The sequence below is a fragment of the Herpailurus yagouaroundi genome, unplaced genomic scaffold (genome assembly GCF_014898765.1).
Source record: "Herpailurus yagouaroundi ecotype Mexico unplaced genomic scaffold, PumYag 202, whole genome shotgun sequence".
NCBI lineage: Eukaryota > Metazoa > Chordata > Mammalia > Carnivora > Felidae > Herpailurus > Herpailurus yagouaroundi.
In genome coordinates, this window is record NW_024412433.1 from 863255 (window position 1) to 877804 (window position 14550).

At 63.6% G+C, this 14550-nt stretch overlaps 1 protein-coding gene across 1 annotated transcript in view; it reads right to left on the minus strand.

Annotated features, from left to right (window-relative positions):
• AGXT (alanine--glyoxylate aminotransferase) overlaps positions 1-5549 on the minus strand; it is a 15023-nt gene extending 9474 nt beyond the window's left edge. The window contains exons 1-6 of the mRNA XM_040450416.1: positions 5198-5549; positions 4906-5098; positions 3643-3707; positions 2908-3008; positions 1846-1916; positions 281-365 (exon numbers count right to left, since the gene is read on the minus strand). Of these exons, the coding sequence (XP_040306350.1) occupies positions 281-365; positions 1846-1916; positions 2908-3008; positions 3643-3707; positions 4906-5098; positions 5198-5428 (746 nt within the window). The 5' untranslated portion in view covers positions 5429-5549. The remainder of the gene's footprint in view (positions 1-280; positions 366-1845; positions 1917-2907; positions 3009-3642; positions 3708-4905; positions 5099-5197) is intronic.
• Between the last annotated feature and the right edge of the window lie 9001 nt (positions 5550-14550).

Below are 14550 nucleotides of genomic sequence, written 5' to 3' on the forward strand. Positions count from 1 at the left end.
CCCAGGCTCCATGAGGAGAATCTTCTGGAGGCCAGACTGGCCAGGCCACCAGCCTCACACCGGGACCTCACCGTGCCCTGGCTACCCCCTGCCCTATGAACTCAGAGCTTGGGCACATCTGTCCAGGGTGGGCACCTGTCCAGGGTGGGTGATGGACAGGCCAGAGGTGTCTCTGAGCACAGCCCCTGAGCCCTCCCTCTCTTGCTCTGACCTCCCGCTTCAGGGGCCTCCCGGCCTCACTGCACATCCACCTTAGGTCAGGGGCCCAGGAGTCACCCACTTGGCCTTGTCACTGAAGGAGATGAGCGAGGTCCCTGGAGGCGAGTTCAGGACCTTCTGGGAGCCAGAGTACAAAACGTCAATGCCTGTGGAGAGGAGGGGCGTGTGCTCCTGGGGGCCAAGCTCCGCCCCGGGTGGGATCATCGCGGGGGTGGGGGGGTGGGGAGGGTGCCCACCCAGACCAGACCCCAGCAAGTCGAACAGAAGTTTTGGGCAACCTGGGGACCTGCAGCACAAGTGCTGTGTGAAGCAGGCTGGACGGTCTTGTAGGAGTGAGACCCTGACGTATGCGACGTGACGCCCTCTCCACATAGGTGGAGTGAAATTGCAAGCCACCCGCCTACGGTCGGCTCGGGCGGAGGAACCCACACGTGGCGTCAGTGTTGTGAGCGAGCGTGTGGCAGAACACAGGACGAAACAGGTGTTCTTGCCACATCAGGCGGCCGCTGAACTGTCGCGAAAACCGACAAGGTCACCACCTGAGATTTACGCTCTAGGTGGCTGTGAAGGGTCTTGGCAAAGCACAGGGTTCACGTCTACCGCCTTGCAGGCCCTGCAGCCGGGGCCTGAGGGAGCTGTGTGCACACGTCCCCAGCAGCCTTGTCTGTGCAGGAGCGCCCTCTGCAGTTTACTCCTGAAAGCGTCAACCCAGAAGGAGCCCAGAGGCCTACTGACAGGAAAAGGGTGAGCCTGGCGTATTCACGCAAATTCAATCCTGCGAACTGAAACTGACGGGTAAGGGCCTCGAACGCCCCGAGCGCCCCGAGCGAGCGGCGTTCGCCGACACTTCCCTGAGGTCCACACCCTCCACTGAGGACGGGGAGGCAGGGACAGGGACGGTGTGGAGGGCGTCCCGGGTTCCAACCCTGGCTTCTCGGGGCTGCACTGTCACCTGGGCTCTGGGCTGGAGCCTCCTCCCTGGCACCACGGGGGCCGCCAGCCCGGGAGGCGCAGTGTGGGCATTCCGGTGACAGCCCTGTCCCCTCCCCGAGCCCTTCCTTTCGGAGCAAGGCTCTGAGGGTCAGCCCAGAAATCTCCCTTTTGACGGCCCAGAGTGCCCTGATAAGAAAAGATTCTGGAAGAAGCTTGCCCGATGGAGCAGGGGAGGGGTGGCTGTGGCCAGGCCCCACCTCCTGTGGATCGGGACTTTCTTCTGGGAGGAAACGCTGGGCCCGGAAGGCTTCTCCAGGCTGGCCGGCAAGGCGACCCTGGAAACAGTGCTTGTTGTGTGTGACAGGCCGGTGGGGACCCTGAGGCCCGGCCTGACTGACAGGGGCCCTGACACTTCTCCCACCCAGCCCTGAGGGGCTCTGAGTGCGGCTCCAGACGCTGGGGGAGCTTCTCCGCCTGCTCCCTGTAACGGGGCCGCAGAGACGCTGGGGTATTGACCAGTCCATGGGCCGGTCCTGCCTCGGCGAGGAGAAGAGCGTCCCCTGGGGTCCTAATCCGACGGGTGCGCTGCCCACGGGCTTGTAGGCACTGCCTCAGGAGTCTCCCCCCCCAGGGCCCTCTGCACCCTCCGGGCAGTGGTGGGGAGGGTGGCCGGGTGCAGGGGACACGCCTTACCTTGCTGGTCCATGTAGATGGGGGTCCCGCACAGGGATGCCACCGAGTCCACCAGGAGCAGGCAGTTGTACCTGGGGGCACAGGGCAGGACAGTGAGGCAGGAGAGGCTTCCTGGAGGGGCCGTGAAAGCCCGCACGGAAGCGTGGAGGAATTTTGGCCTCCCCCAGGGCGCCTCCTCCTGGAGGTTGAGACCTGCTGTCGATGGGCGTTGACACCCGCCCCTCGGCCCGCCCTGGTTCCCACACACAGCCAGTCCTGGGGCCCGCCCCGGGGCGGCGCGTGGTCCTGGGGGCGGCCGGGGCTCCGCGCACTCAGGCCCACAGGCCCGCGTGGGGCCCGGGGCTCAGGGACTTGTCCCTCTGGTAACAGCACGCTGGCCGTGTATCCAGAGCCCAGAGGGGACAGAGTCCAGAAACAGCTGAGCTGGAAACTTTGACTCTCTTCCACCTCCACACTTTCTTAGAAACGAGAGAGGCATGGGGCCGCCTGGCTGGCCCAGGCAGTAGATGTGTGGCTCTTAATCTCAGGGTCATGAGTTTGAGTCCCACGTTGGGCACCGAGATGACTTAAAAAATTCTTTTGAAGCATAAAGAGTATCCCACGCTGGGCATGGAGGGGACACGTGGATGTCCTGAGGGTCCCAGCGCAGGCTTGGTTTACTGGACAAGACCCCGGGGGACGGGCTGTCCTGGCAGGGTGAGCCTGCCTGGCTGCAGAGAGCTCCCTCCTCCCATCCTGCGGTCAGCTCTCCAGAGCTGAATCCCACTCGACTACACCCGAGGTCTGGCCAGCCCCTTGCCGCGGTGGGGAGGCTGGAGGAGGGTAGTGGAGGTGGGAGCACCTGGTCCTGCCCTCAGCTGGGTGGAGCCCACCCAGACGCAGTGCGGAGCGAGGAGGACCCCGGGACCGACTGCATCTCACCGTGCGTGACGGAGATGGGGGGAGCCGGGTCTCCCCTGCTGCCCCCTGGCCCGGGAGGGGCCTGCCTGCACCCCCACGCCCAGCCGGACTCTGAGATGTGCTTGACTCCGCCCCCCGGCACCGCCCCCGGGCCAGGCTCACCTGTGGCAGAGCTCCCCACAGCCGTCGAGGGGCTGCAGGACGCCACTGGAGGACTCCCCCTGGGTCAGGAACAGCAGCACCGGCTTGTGCTGGGCCAGGGCCTGAGTGGGACGGATGTGCCAGCTGTGGGCACAGCCAGAGGGGGTGGGCGCCTCCCCGTGGGCCCCCCAGCCCCTCCCAGAAAGACTTTCCCTGGCGAGGGCAGGGCGGGATCTGCCCCCCTAACACTCCTTTCCTCCCCGTGGATGGGACAGATCTGGGCGGCCGAAACTGGATGGGCCTCAAGTGCTGAGCCCGCGTCTGGGCTCTGGGAGGTGGGCTGGTTCTGGGAGGAGAAGGACTTTCCCCCCCGAGACAGAGCCGGAATGGGCCCAGCCTCCTCCTGCCTTGTCCTGTTGGGGCCCGGTGAGGTCAGCTGAGTCCCCAGGGTCTTGGCTGGTTGGGACGGACCTTTCCCGACGGGGAGGGCTGGCATCCTGAGTGTCAGGGCGTCCTGCTCCCACCTCCTGCCTTCAGCCCCTCTCGCCCAGCCCACAGAACCGGGCTCCTGACTCAGTTTCCCTGCCAGGCAGCCTCCCTATCAGGCTTCCCACCAGCCCCTAAGTACTGGAACGATCCTCCTGTGCACGGTCACCTGCTCCGGGGAGAGCTGAGGGTCAGCCCCAGTCTCCCAGCCCGAGCCCCCTCGGCCAGCCGGCCTCCTCCCCTCCCTAGGGCCAATGTGCCCCACCCTACCTCTTCCAACTCTTGCAGAGTGTAGTGGTTTCCAGGGTCCTTGATCATTGGGTGCACTCGGGCTCCTGGGGGCGGGGGCAGCGTGAGAGGTAAGCACCCTCCACCCCAGTGTGGAGACCGGGGGTCTGTGCTGACCGCCTCGGCCTGCGGCCGCAGGGAAGAGGAAGTGGGGTGTGCTCAGGGAGCTGAGGCTCCAGGGGTGCGCGGGATGAGAGCCACCAGGCTCAGCTCCTTTGCCCCCGCCTCGGGCTAACCTCCCTGAGCCCAGCCGGGCTCCTCCCTCGGCCAGTAGACAAGCATTTGTACAAGGCCTGGTGGGTGGGCCGCGCCTCAGCAGCGTGCGGTGATGGGCTGATGGAGCAATGGACGGACGAGTGAGGCTCTGGGAGGCAGGCCTTCGTCCCGCTCTCCCTCTCGGGCCCCTGCGCCCCCCTGCACAGCGGCTCCAGAGTCGGTGTAGAAGGAAGGAGGCCGTGGGACCACCGAGCTTCAGGGGGGAGTCCAAGGCGGGGGTGCGGGTGGGGGCCAAGAAGGGTCTCGCCCGGGGTGCGCAGGGGTCAGGCAGGGCCTCTGGGACGGGGGAGCCCGTGAGGTCCGCTAGGCGCCCTGGCCTCTGCCCGACGCCGCCTCCCCTTGAAAACCGGCGTGTGAACCGAAGGGGACGGGTGAGGGGTGGGGGGCTGTCCATTAACCAGGACCGAGTGCGGCCATGTGTGGAGCTGACCGTGCAGGATGTTTCCAAAGGCCACGATCAATCATTAAACCCGCTGCACACTCCTGCTCTTGATTTCGGTCCCTCCTTAGAAAGTTTTACTCTGGAAGTGAACACCTCGTCGGTGCCTCTGTTTACTTGGCCGCTCCTGAGAGGCGGCTGTTCCTGAGACCCTGGGAGGGGGTGTCAGCCTCCAGAACCCTGTCCTGTCACAGAGCAGAGGTGAAGCCCGGGGACCCTGGGGAGCTGCGGGGGCTGTCTCGGGTTTGTGCGGAAACCTGAGGTTTGCCCACATGCTCTGGAAACAGCTGTCCTCAAGCTCTGGGCGACTGGGAGACGGGGGTCTCTCCAGCACCCCAGCGCCCGCTTGGAGGAGGCAGCAGCGGGCCTGGCGGGGGTGGGTGCGTGAAGGGGACGGGCACTTACCCGCGGAGGGGCCACGGTTGGCGCCTGGGGCGTGTGGGGTGGGTCTGCCGGGCGGGAGGCAGGTGGGAGGCCTTGGGGAAGGATGGCTCGAGGGCCCACACCCCACCCTCTGCCCCGTCTCTTACCGATGCGCTCCCCGATGTCCGCAGCCCGCTGCCCCCAGATGCCGTTGACCCCGACCAGGAAGGGGTCCCCTGGCTCCAAGATGTTGAACAGGGCGGCCTCCAGGGCGCAGTGCCCCGAGCCACTGATGGCCAGGGTGAGGGGGTTCTTGGTCTGGAACACGTACTGGATGCCTTGCTTGATATCATCCATTATCTGGGGGCCGTGGGCACGCAGGTCAGACCCTACGCCTCTGCCCTCTCCCCCCTGAGGAGGACACTCAGGGCACCCACTGCCACCACCTACGTGGCCTACCTGGAACATCTCTTTGTGCATGTGGCCAATCATCTGCTTCCCCCCGGCCACCAGGACACGCGGAGCCAGGTTAGAAGGGCCCGGCCCCAGCAGCAGCCGGTTAGGGATGGACAGGGGCCTGAGCAGGGCCTCCGGAGGGGCCACCAGCAGCTGGCGGGTGGCCATGGTCCGTGCCCAACAGGCCACCTGGGGCCCCAGGGTCGCACTGGCCCTGGCCAGCGCTCGGAACATTTCCCAGCTGGCCTCGAGCTGGTATCCGGAGGCCGGTCGATGGGCTCCCCCGCTGCACCCTCTCTGCCTTTTGTTGTTTGTCGCTGTTACCTGACCCCTTATCGACACTTCTCCTGCATGTCAGGGCCTGACAGCCAGGGTGTTGAACCCTCGGTTGGGGGAGGTTCCTTCAGAGTCCGGTCAATGAAAAACAGAGTTTGGCAAGCTGCCCTCTGCCCTCCGGCCCCTCCCAGCTCCTCAGCGGTCGGATGCCCGGCCCCAGCCAAGTGCATCCTGCTGGGCTCAGGGGTCCCCCGAGTTTTTCTTACAGGACCAGAGAGCGGATATTTCAGACTTGGCAGGCCTTCTAGGCTGTGTTGCGGCCACTCAATCCTGCTGTGGCCGTGCAAAAGTGGCTAGAGTGGTGTTGCTGTGTGCCAATAAAACTTTATTTACAAATACGAATCGTGGGCCAGATTTGGCCCAGGGACCACAGTTTGCTGACCTAAGGGAGAGGCTTAATTTGGAAAATATATATGCCCCGTCTGTATAGACACACACTCTCTCTCTCTCTCTCTCACACACATGCACACGCACATATACCCACCGAGGGCACAGTCATTCCTGATCCTTTTAGAAATAAGGGTCTCCTCGGCCTCTCCACTCCCGACGGCCCTGACGTTTGGTGTTCACTCACGTACCCAAGGGCACATCTGTCTGGGAGTCCTCCGCTCGCTAAGTCGACAGGTGGTTAGAATAAATGCAACGCTCGACTACTTGCAGGAAAGGAAGCCAGGCCAGCCGGGCCAGAGGCACCCGTGCAGTGGAGCCCCAGGTGCCCTGGGAAGCCAGGAAAGGCCGGAGCCCGACCTGGTGCTCCCTGAGCAGCACCCATGCCTCGCATAGTTCTTGACGGGGACTGGTGGGAGCACGTGGATTCCTGCCATGTTTAGGGCTCTGACGCCGTGGGCCTCGGTCGCCGGGGACGGGGAAGCATCGGGGCTTCCGCAGGAGACTTCACGGCGACCGAGGAGGCGGCACCCTCCCCCCTGGGGCCGGGCACGCGACCTCCCCGTGCCGGCTCGATCCCCAGCCCAGCAAAGTCCCTTCCTTCAGCTCTCGTGGATGGGTCTGGGTTTGTCTGGCATCCTGGGAGCCCCGGGGACCCAGAGAGCCTGAGCCAGGCTGGGCCTGAGCACCCGGGAACCTCCACGGCCTTCGGAAACGGTGGTGGTCTGTCCATCCGACGGGCGAGGAAGCAGGCGCAGGAGCAGGCTCCACGCCCTGGGCAGAGAGCAGCCCGGGCGGCCCCAGGGAAGGTGCGGTCCCAGCCGGCCCGGGGCATGCCCGCCATGACAGTTGGCCGGGACTTCTCCAGCTCAGTGGGCCCTCCCTTCCCCCCACTCCCCTCCCCTCCCCTCCCCTCCTCTCCCTTTCCTCCCCCTCCCCTCTTCTCCTCTCCTCTCCTTCTCTTCCTCCTTCTCTCCCTCCCCTCTTCCCTCCTTCCCTCCCTCCCTCCCCTCCTTCCCCTCTCCCAGAGCACTCACTCTCGACCAGGACCGTCTGGCTGCTCCAGCTGATGTAGTATCAGCAAGAGGAAAAGTAGAAGCCCTAATGGGTAGGGGAGGAGTGGGGACTAGAGGAGTCCGGGGTGCTGGGAGCCGAGAGCCTGGAAGAGGGGAGAACCCCAGGGGGCTGCCGGGAAGCACTGGGGGCCTGGAGAATGGGGAAGGGTGCCGGTCCCAGGGCCAGGAGGGCAGTGAGGTCCCAGGGGGAACCGCAGGGGCCGAAGGACAAAGGTGGGGGGTCTACGCAGCTGGAGGCCCGTGTCAGGAGGACGTGTGCAGACCCCCTAATGGAGCCGGCATTCTCAGGTCCTGCCCCACCATGGCACCTGCCCCACCACAGCCTGGTGAGCCTGCGTAACCCTGGGCCCCGGGAGTCACGGTGGGGTGTCAGCCCGGCCTGGCCCTGGTGAACCCTCCCTCTGCCCTGAGCTGGTCAGACAGGACACACCGCACCGTGCGCCTTTCTGCCCGCTAAGAACAAGGACAGCATGCCCTCCCCGGGGCCGGGCACCCTCGGCTCAGCAGCTGCCCTGGCTCTTTCCCTTGGTGGCGGCACCCCTTCCTCTGGGCCCCCTTCCCTCCTGGCTGGGGGGCTGCACCACCTCCCCCTGTGTCCTCCAGGCACACACACCCCTTCGCTCTGTGCCTTGGCACGTGCTGTTCTCTCTGCCTGGAATGCTTGTCCCTTTCTTTGCTCAACCCTGCTTGCTCTTCTCTTGGGCTGTGGCCAAGCCTCCCGTCCAGGGAGTCATCTCAGCTGCGTGGGGTCCCCCGGACGCCCTTCCGCCGAGCCGTGTGCCGCATGCCAGCCGGGTCACGCGGTCCGGCCCGCCCCACCCCGGGGAAGGACCCCGCTTTGTGCCGTGCGGCACGTGGGAGGGAGGGGGAAGCCTGGGTGTGGGAGGACTGTTCGGTTCGTCCCGGCAGGTGGGTGGGCGGGCACAGGCCAGGAAGCCAGGGGGGGTGTGCGCGTTGTTCCCAAACAGGAAGGAACCCTGTGTCAGCGACACGGGGGCGGAGGGGGGAGCTGTTGCAATCCAGAGAGGCGTCGCCTCAGGCCAAGAGCCCATTGGGAGCCGAGGGAGCCCGTGACGACAACCGGCAGCCGGCCAGGCAACCGACCTCTGTCTCCGGAGCCCTGGAGATAAGGGCCACCTGGCCAGGTGCGCCTCGACCTCAGCTCGACACCAGACCAAGCGAGGCACCCAAGACCAAGGACAGCACCCACCCCGGAGAGTGTGCCGGTCAGCCAGGGCCTGGGTGGGGCGTGGAGTCCTCCCCCCGGCGCCTGGGTGGTCCTCCCTGGCCAGCTCCCCGTCGGCCCAGGCGGTCTTGCGTCTCCATTCGGCCGTGGGCCCCTCGGCTGCCGCCTGCCACGCCGTGATACAGAGTCTGTGTTTTCACCTCCGCTTTTCCACAGTGGACGTGAAAAGTGCAGGTGACTGCTTTTGCCTACGGGTCTGCTGCCCGCCGTGCCCCCGAGCTGCGTGAGGAAGGCAGGGCACGTGCCGTCTGTCCCCCGGCGCTCGAGGTGGACGGTGACCCGGTCTGTGGGCCACACAGGCCCGCTCCCCTCTGCAGGCTGCCCGCTCCTGCCCGGCGTCTCCAAGATCCTGTTTCTCAAACTACGGCTAGAGCCAGCCTGCTGGGACACCCCAGGCCAGGGAAGGCCATTAGAGGCCCTGTGCTCACCTTCCCACAGACAGCCCGCCGGGTCCCAGGAGGGGGCAGGGATTGGCCTGAAACCTCCGTCTCAGCCCGAGGGGCAGGACTGTCCCCAGCAGGGGCCGCCTGCTGTGAAGTGCGGCTTTCAGCTCGGCAGTGTCCAGCCCCAGGTGTTCAGGCTGTGACGGAGGGGGTCTCTGCCCAGTATGTGTCATACAGAGCCTGCCCCACTGAGAGGCCCCGGAGAAGACACTGTGTCCCTGGGTGATGGCTTAGTTGTGTGGCAAGAGGCGCCACAGGCCCGTCTTGACCGTCTGCTGGCGGTGCCCCCTGCCGCCCCGCTGAGCTGCCTCCCTGGGGCACAGGGCGCCCTGGGGTGCGGGACACAGGGGTCCGAGAGTGAAGGACGTGCACCTGCAGGGCAGACCCGGGAGCCCAGCCCCGTGTGGCAGCGCTGAGACGTGGGGACGGCCCACGGGCTTCAGCCCTGCGCCTGGGAAGGCCGGGAAATTCGGCGGCCGAGGCTCCTCTCCCGGGCAGCCCACCGCATCCTCACCGCTGCCCGCTTGTCTGAGCGCCAGCTCCCCAGGTCACCCCCGTCCCCATCTCTCTGCGCCTCCGAGGCTGCACACGGGCTCCGGTGCTCTGCCCACCCTGGACCCCGGGCTCTCCCCGATTTCCCCCCAAAACACCACCCACTTCCCGTGCTGCCCCTGGTCAGCCTGAGCGTGCTGGGTGAAGCATCCCTTCCAGGGTAAGGAGGGGGATGCATGGGGGTGCCCCGAGGGTATGGGCACAGCCTCTAAGTTCTGGAAGGGCTCAGGAGTTAGAATTTCATGGATTCGTCTGTTCTCCAGGCTGCACCGAGCTGGGTGAGGTTGGGGGAGCAGGGGTAGGGCCCAGCTGTGCCCTCCAGGGACCCACTGCTGGTTCTCAGAGAGAGAAGCCTCCTGGCCCCATCCTCAGGACCCTTGGGGGCCCCACCATAGGGCTGTGAACAGGCTCAGGGTGGGGCTCAGAGAGGAGGGGCCGGGCCCTCTCCCCTGGAGGTGGGGGGCCCGGGCAGGTATCTGGAGTCACCTGCAGCCTGATCAGTGTCCTCATCCAGTGTCCTCATCCATAAGTCAGGGAAGGCACCAAGGGCCACAGGGACCAGGGGAGACCAGGGTGCCAATTACTACAGAGCCTCTGGGCCCCCATCACACTCCTCTGGCTCCAGGACTTAGACTTTTAGGGATTTAAGGCTTCTATGAGCCTGAGAGATATGCCTACGTCAGGACGACCCAGCAGCACTCTCCCGTCTGAGATGAGCAGAATCCAGGCCAAAGTCGGGGGACGCCGCTGGGGCTGGCCCCACTGCCCTGTGCCGCACCAAGGCTGCCACTCCCACTGCTGGAAAATTCTGCCCTGGTGCCAGGGAAACAGATCCCAGTGGTTTCTGGCTGTCGTAGATTGGATACGGTCCTCCCCAAATATATGTGCTAGTCCTGGTGAATGTGACTTACAACAGGGTCACTGCGGATGTGATCAAGTTAAGATGAGGCCACACTGGAGTAGGGGGGACCGCAATCCAATGGCTGCTGTCCTCACAAGGAGGGGGAAGTTTGGGCACAGACACAGAAGAGGCCATGTGACAACGGAGGCAGAGATGGGAGTGATGGGGCCACAAGCCACGGACTGCCAGCAGCAGAGACGCTGGAAGATGTACGTGGGCGGGAACCTCTCCTACGCCGGCCTCCAGGACAGAGACAATAAACTGTCATGTCTGAGCCTCCCCGTTTGAGGTCATCCGTTACGGCAGACCCAGGGCACCCACACATCGCGTCCAGGAAAGGGTTGACCAGCAGGCCCCGCTGCCCTCCTCGGGAATGCCCGCCCGCCAGGTGGCCCGAGGCTGGCACTCATGGATCAGAGGACCTCGCTGCCCCCTGACGTCTGTGCGGTCTGTGCGGCGTGGTTTCAGCTGAGCACCCGCTTCCGCCCGGGGATCCGGAATCTACGCCAGACCCGGGGGGCCCCGTGCCCAGCCCCCGATTAAAACCCCGGGCGCTGCGTCTCTCACAGGCACCTGGTGGTGGCCTGTGTGAGTGCACAGGGAGGCCTGCTCCCCCGACTTCTCCCTTCCTGCGCGCCCTACCATTTCTGTGTTGTGAATCCCAGCCGGGAGCGCGGCCTGTGCTGTGTCTCGGGGGGCCCCCGTGAGTCACCGAGCCGGGTGGTCTTGGGGACCCCAACAAGTATGTGCAATTGACTTTTTAAACCTCAGGAAATTGAACGCTTTCCCTTAGCACCCACGACCGTGTGAACAGACCCACATTTCTGTCCTCCACGCGGCAGACGTCTGCCTCATTTCTTCCGGAAACATTCTGGGAGAGGCTCTGGCATTTTGCGCCATCGGTTCGTATTTTTGTTTATTTAGCACCATTCACGTGCCTTCTGCGTGTCAACCACACGAGAATGAACAATTCTGAACAAGATGCCGGAGCCGAGCGGCCTCGCTGCTCCAGGGCGCGACCCCGATGGTGCAGGGCCTGCGGCCTCAGGGAAGTACCCAGGGTGGCGAGCGCACGCACTCCGGGCGGGAGCGACCGGCCGGGAAACTTTCTGGCAGGAGCACATCTGAGACAAGATCTGACAAGGAGAAAGGTTAACCAGGGCTATAAAGGCGGGGTGCGGAGTGGGCCAGGCCCGTGGAGCAGGGCACAGTCAGGAACAGAGGGAGGCCCTGCGTGGTTTCTCCGGAGAGCCCCACGGAATCACGGACTTTACCTATGACAGTCACAGATCACAGCAAGGAAAGTGCTTCAAGAGTCGGCCAGGAAAGGGAGGTGCCTCTTCCCGGGCAACCTCCTGTGTCTGGAGGGCACAGTGTCCCAAACATGAGTATCAGAATGCCCAGACTTTCTGGTTCCGGAAGACCGGGGTAGGCCCGAGAATCCACATTTCAGCAGGGAGCCCGAGAAGATCAGGCTTCTCAGTGGGTATGTCTGGGGTCAGAGGTCATTCAACTCCAAAAGCCTGTGCTTGGACCCCACCTTGCCCAGGGAGCCACTGGGGGACCGGACAGAGGTGAGAACACCACACGTTGGCCCCGCGGGAAACAGCGACACCCAGTGGCCAGACTGAGGCCCCACGGGGAGCCTGGAGAAAGCCGCGTAGGAGGATTGTTGCAGGTGGGGCAGAGGCGAGGCTGGGGGTCTGCGGGCACGGGTGCAAGCTGGGCGGAAGGTCTGCGTGGGTGCACGTCGGTCCCAGGTGGTAGTTGGATGCTCACTTTCCTGCACGAAGAATTTTGAGCCCGGCCGTGCTCTGGGTGTGAGCAAAGAGACAATGACCTTCTGTGGCCGGAGCCTGTGGGGACTCACGGCGGCAGTGACCGCTGATGCAAGCAGGAAGGCTGCAGACAAGGCCCGGGGAGACGTGGGGGTGATGTTGGGACCCCTGACAGGAAGTTGTTCTCACTGCCTGGCCAAAAGCGCGGGTCACAGAGAGTTCTGGGGGGTACCGGGCCCCCCTCTTCTGCTGCATCCACCTGGGAAGGGTTGAAACCAAAAGCCCAGGTGGGAAGTAGGTTCCGGGGTGTTCTAGAAGCACGGGCAATGGGTGGGTGGTAGTCCTGTCCTTATATTTTACAGAACTGAACTCAGCCAATCGTTGAATCCCCTGGAAGAAAGTCTGCTGCTATTCTGTTTACAGATGAGGAAACTGAGGCATGGAGCAGTTCACCCCCCTGGACTGAGCTTTACTGGGCCACTGGGCCGCCGTGGGCTTCCGTTCGTGGTGACCGGCAGGGCTCCTTGTCCCCGGCCCCAGGTGACCATGCAGAGGAAGAAAGCTCTGGGCCACTCTCAGGTACATGCTTGCCATCAGGGCTCCAGCTGGGGTCTCCCCAGGAGTTGGGCCCGTCTGCTCCAGCTGGGACAGGGCCCTGGGCCTCCGCGGAGGGAGCCAGGCAGAGGCAGCTCCCGGAGGCAGTCCGGGCCCGAGGCTGCTTATGGCTCACGCACAGCACGTCCCTGTTGGGAGGTCTCCGCGAAGCCTTTCTACCACTTCTAGATGTGTTCTGGGTCCTAGCTCTTTCCCCCCTTGTTCCCAGAATGTGGCTCAGACCCCGAGGTCACTGGGGTCTCGTCCCGTGCATACCTGGCAGAGGAAGCTTGCTCTAGCAGGGCCTGCACAGGCCACGCCCTGGGCCCTGAACTCCCCGGGGGGACCCTGGTCTCTGCTCCACCGTGGCCCGGGACGCCCCTCCACACGGCCCCCGCCGTTTCGCCCACGTTGCCCCAGCGAAGGCACCTGAGTGGGGCCCCCGGCCACTTCCAAGGAGGCCTGAATCCCCGGGCAAGCAATGCGGGGTGTGGTGCGCTCACACCAGCTCCCCGAGAAGGCTCAGCAAACAGCACCGTCACTGTCGTCGGGACTGGCCTCCTGGCTCCTTCACACATCCTCTCGAATAACCAACGAGAAAGGAATTGATCCTCAAACTCCTTCCTCCAAGGTCAGCCTCCTTTCTGCCAAGATCTAAGAAAAGATTTAATTTCAGTCACTTCTGCTGCCAGTTTCAATTCTGCAATGTCATCTTCCGAGCCGCGAGTCTGAATTACACCCTGTGCACCCTGGGTGCCGCGTCGTCTTGGTTGAGGCGAGCAGAAGACCCTCCGAGGGAGCCCCGTGTGCCGAGGAGAGGGGCGTCGGAGGCCTTTCACACACAGCTTTGTGCAGAAGGGGTCCCGTCCCGAATGATCGACAAGCACATCATCACGTGCAAAACAACACAGATTTGGGGGCCACACAGGCAGGAAGATCCTGACAGCCAGACACACGGACGTGAACGAACAACCTCTGAGTACAAAAACCGTGTCAGGGACGTGGCCACGGGAGCGCCTGGGAGGGGAAGGGGCTCCTGGCGGCCTGAGAGTAGCGGGTGCTGCACGCGCTCGTGAACAGGAGCAGGACGGCCGGACTCCTGTGGGATGTGCGTGCGGTGGCCGCTGCAGCCACAGAGCCTGACACGAGCCGGACACGAGCCTGACGCAGCTTCGTGATCTAAAACGACAGGGGAGGGGTGCCTGGGTGGCTCAGTCGGTTAGGCGTCCGACTTCGGCTCGGGTCATGATCTCATGGTCCGTGAGTTCGAGTCCCGCATCGGGCTCTGGGCTGACGGTTCAGAACCTGGAGCCTGCTTCAGATTCTGTGTCTCCCTCTCTCTCTGACCGCCCCCATTCATGCTCTGTCTCTCTCTGTCTCAAAAGTAAATAAACATTAAAAAAAATTAAAAAAAATAAAACGACGGGAGTTGTTTGCACCTTCGCGGAATAGAAGCCAAACACCTCTGCAGACGTTGTAAACATTTCCTCCTCGTTGGGTATTTCTTGTCCTTGAACTGTTGCTGGTTGATTCTGTCACATTCGAGTTCCAGATTTTGATGTGGCCACATCTGCTGGGCTGGTCCTTCACGACGTCTGGATACCTTATGCTCCAGTTTTCCGCCCTCATGATCTGGTGCCCTGCCCGAAGCCCTTTGCTAATACCATCCCGCAGGGGATTCAGATTTTGGGAGGACATACATTCAGTCTATTAGCTCCTGTGAGAAAACCTTGGTAATTAACACTTGCTTAGAAAATTACCAATTTGGGCGGGGGGGGGGGGGCGCGCCGGGTTGGCTCAGTTGGTCGAATGACTGACTCTTGATTTTGGCTCAGGTCATGATCTCATGGTCCCTGGGATCAAGCCCCGAGTCAGGCTCTGAGCTGATAGTGAGGAGTCTGCTTGGGATTCTCACTCCCTCTCTCTCTGTCCTAGCCCTGCGCACACGTGCTCTCTCTCCCCAAATTTATAAATTAGTAAATAAATAAATAAAAAGAAAGAAAGTTCATTCCTTTGTTTTCAGTGTAAATCCATGACCCCCCC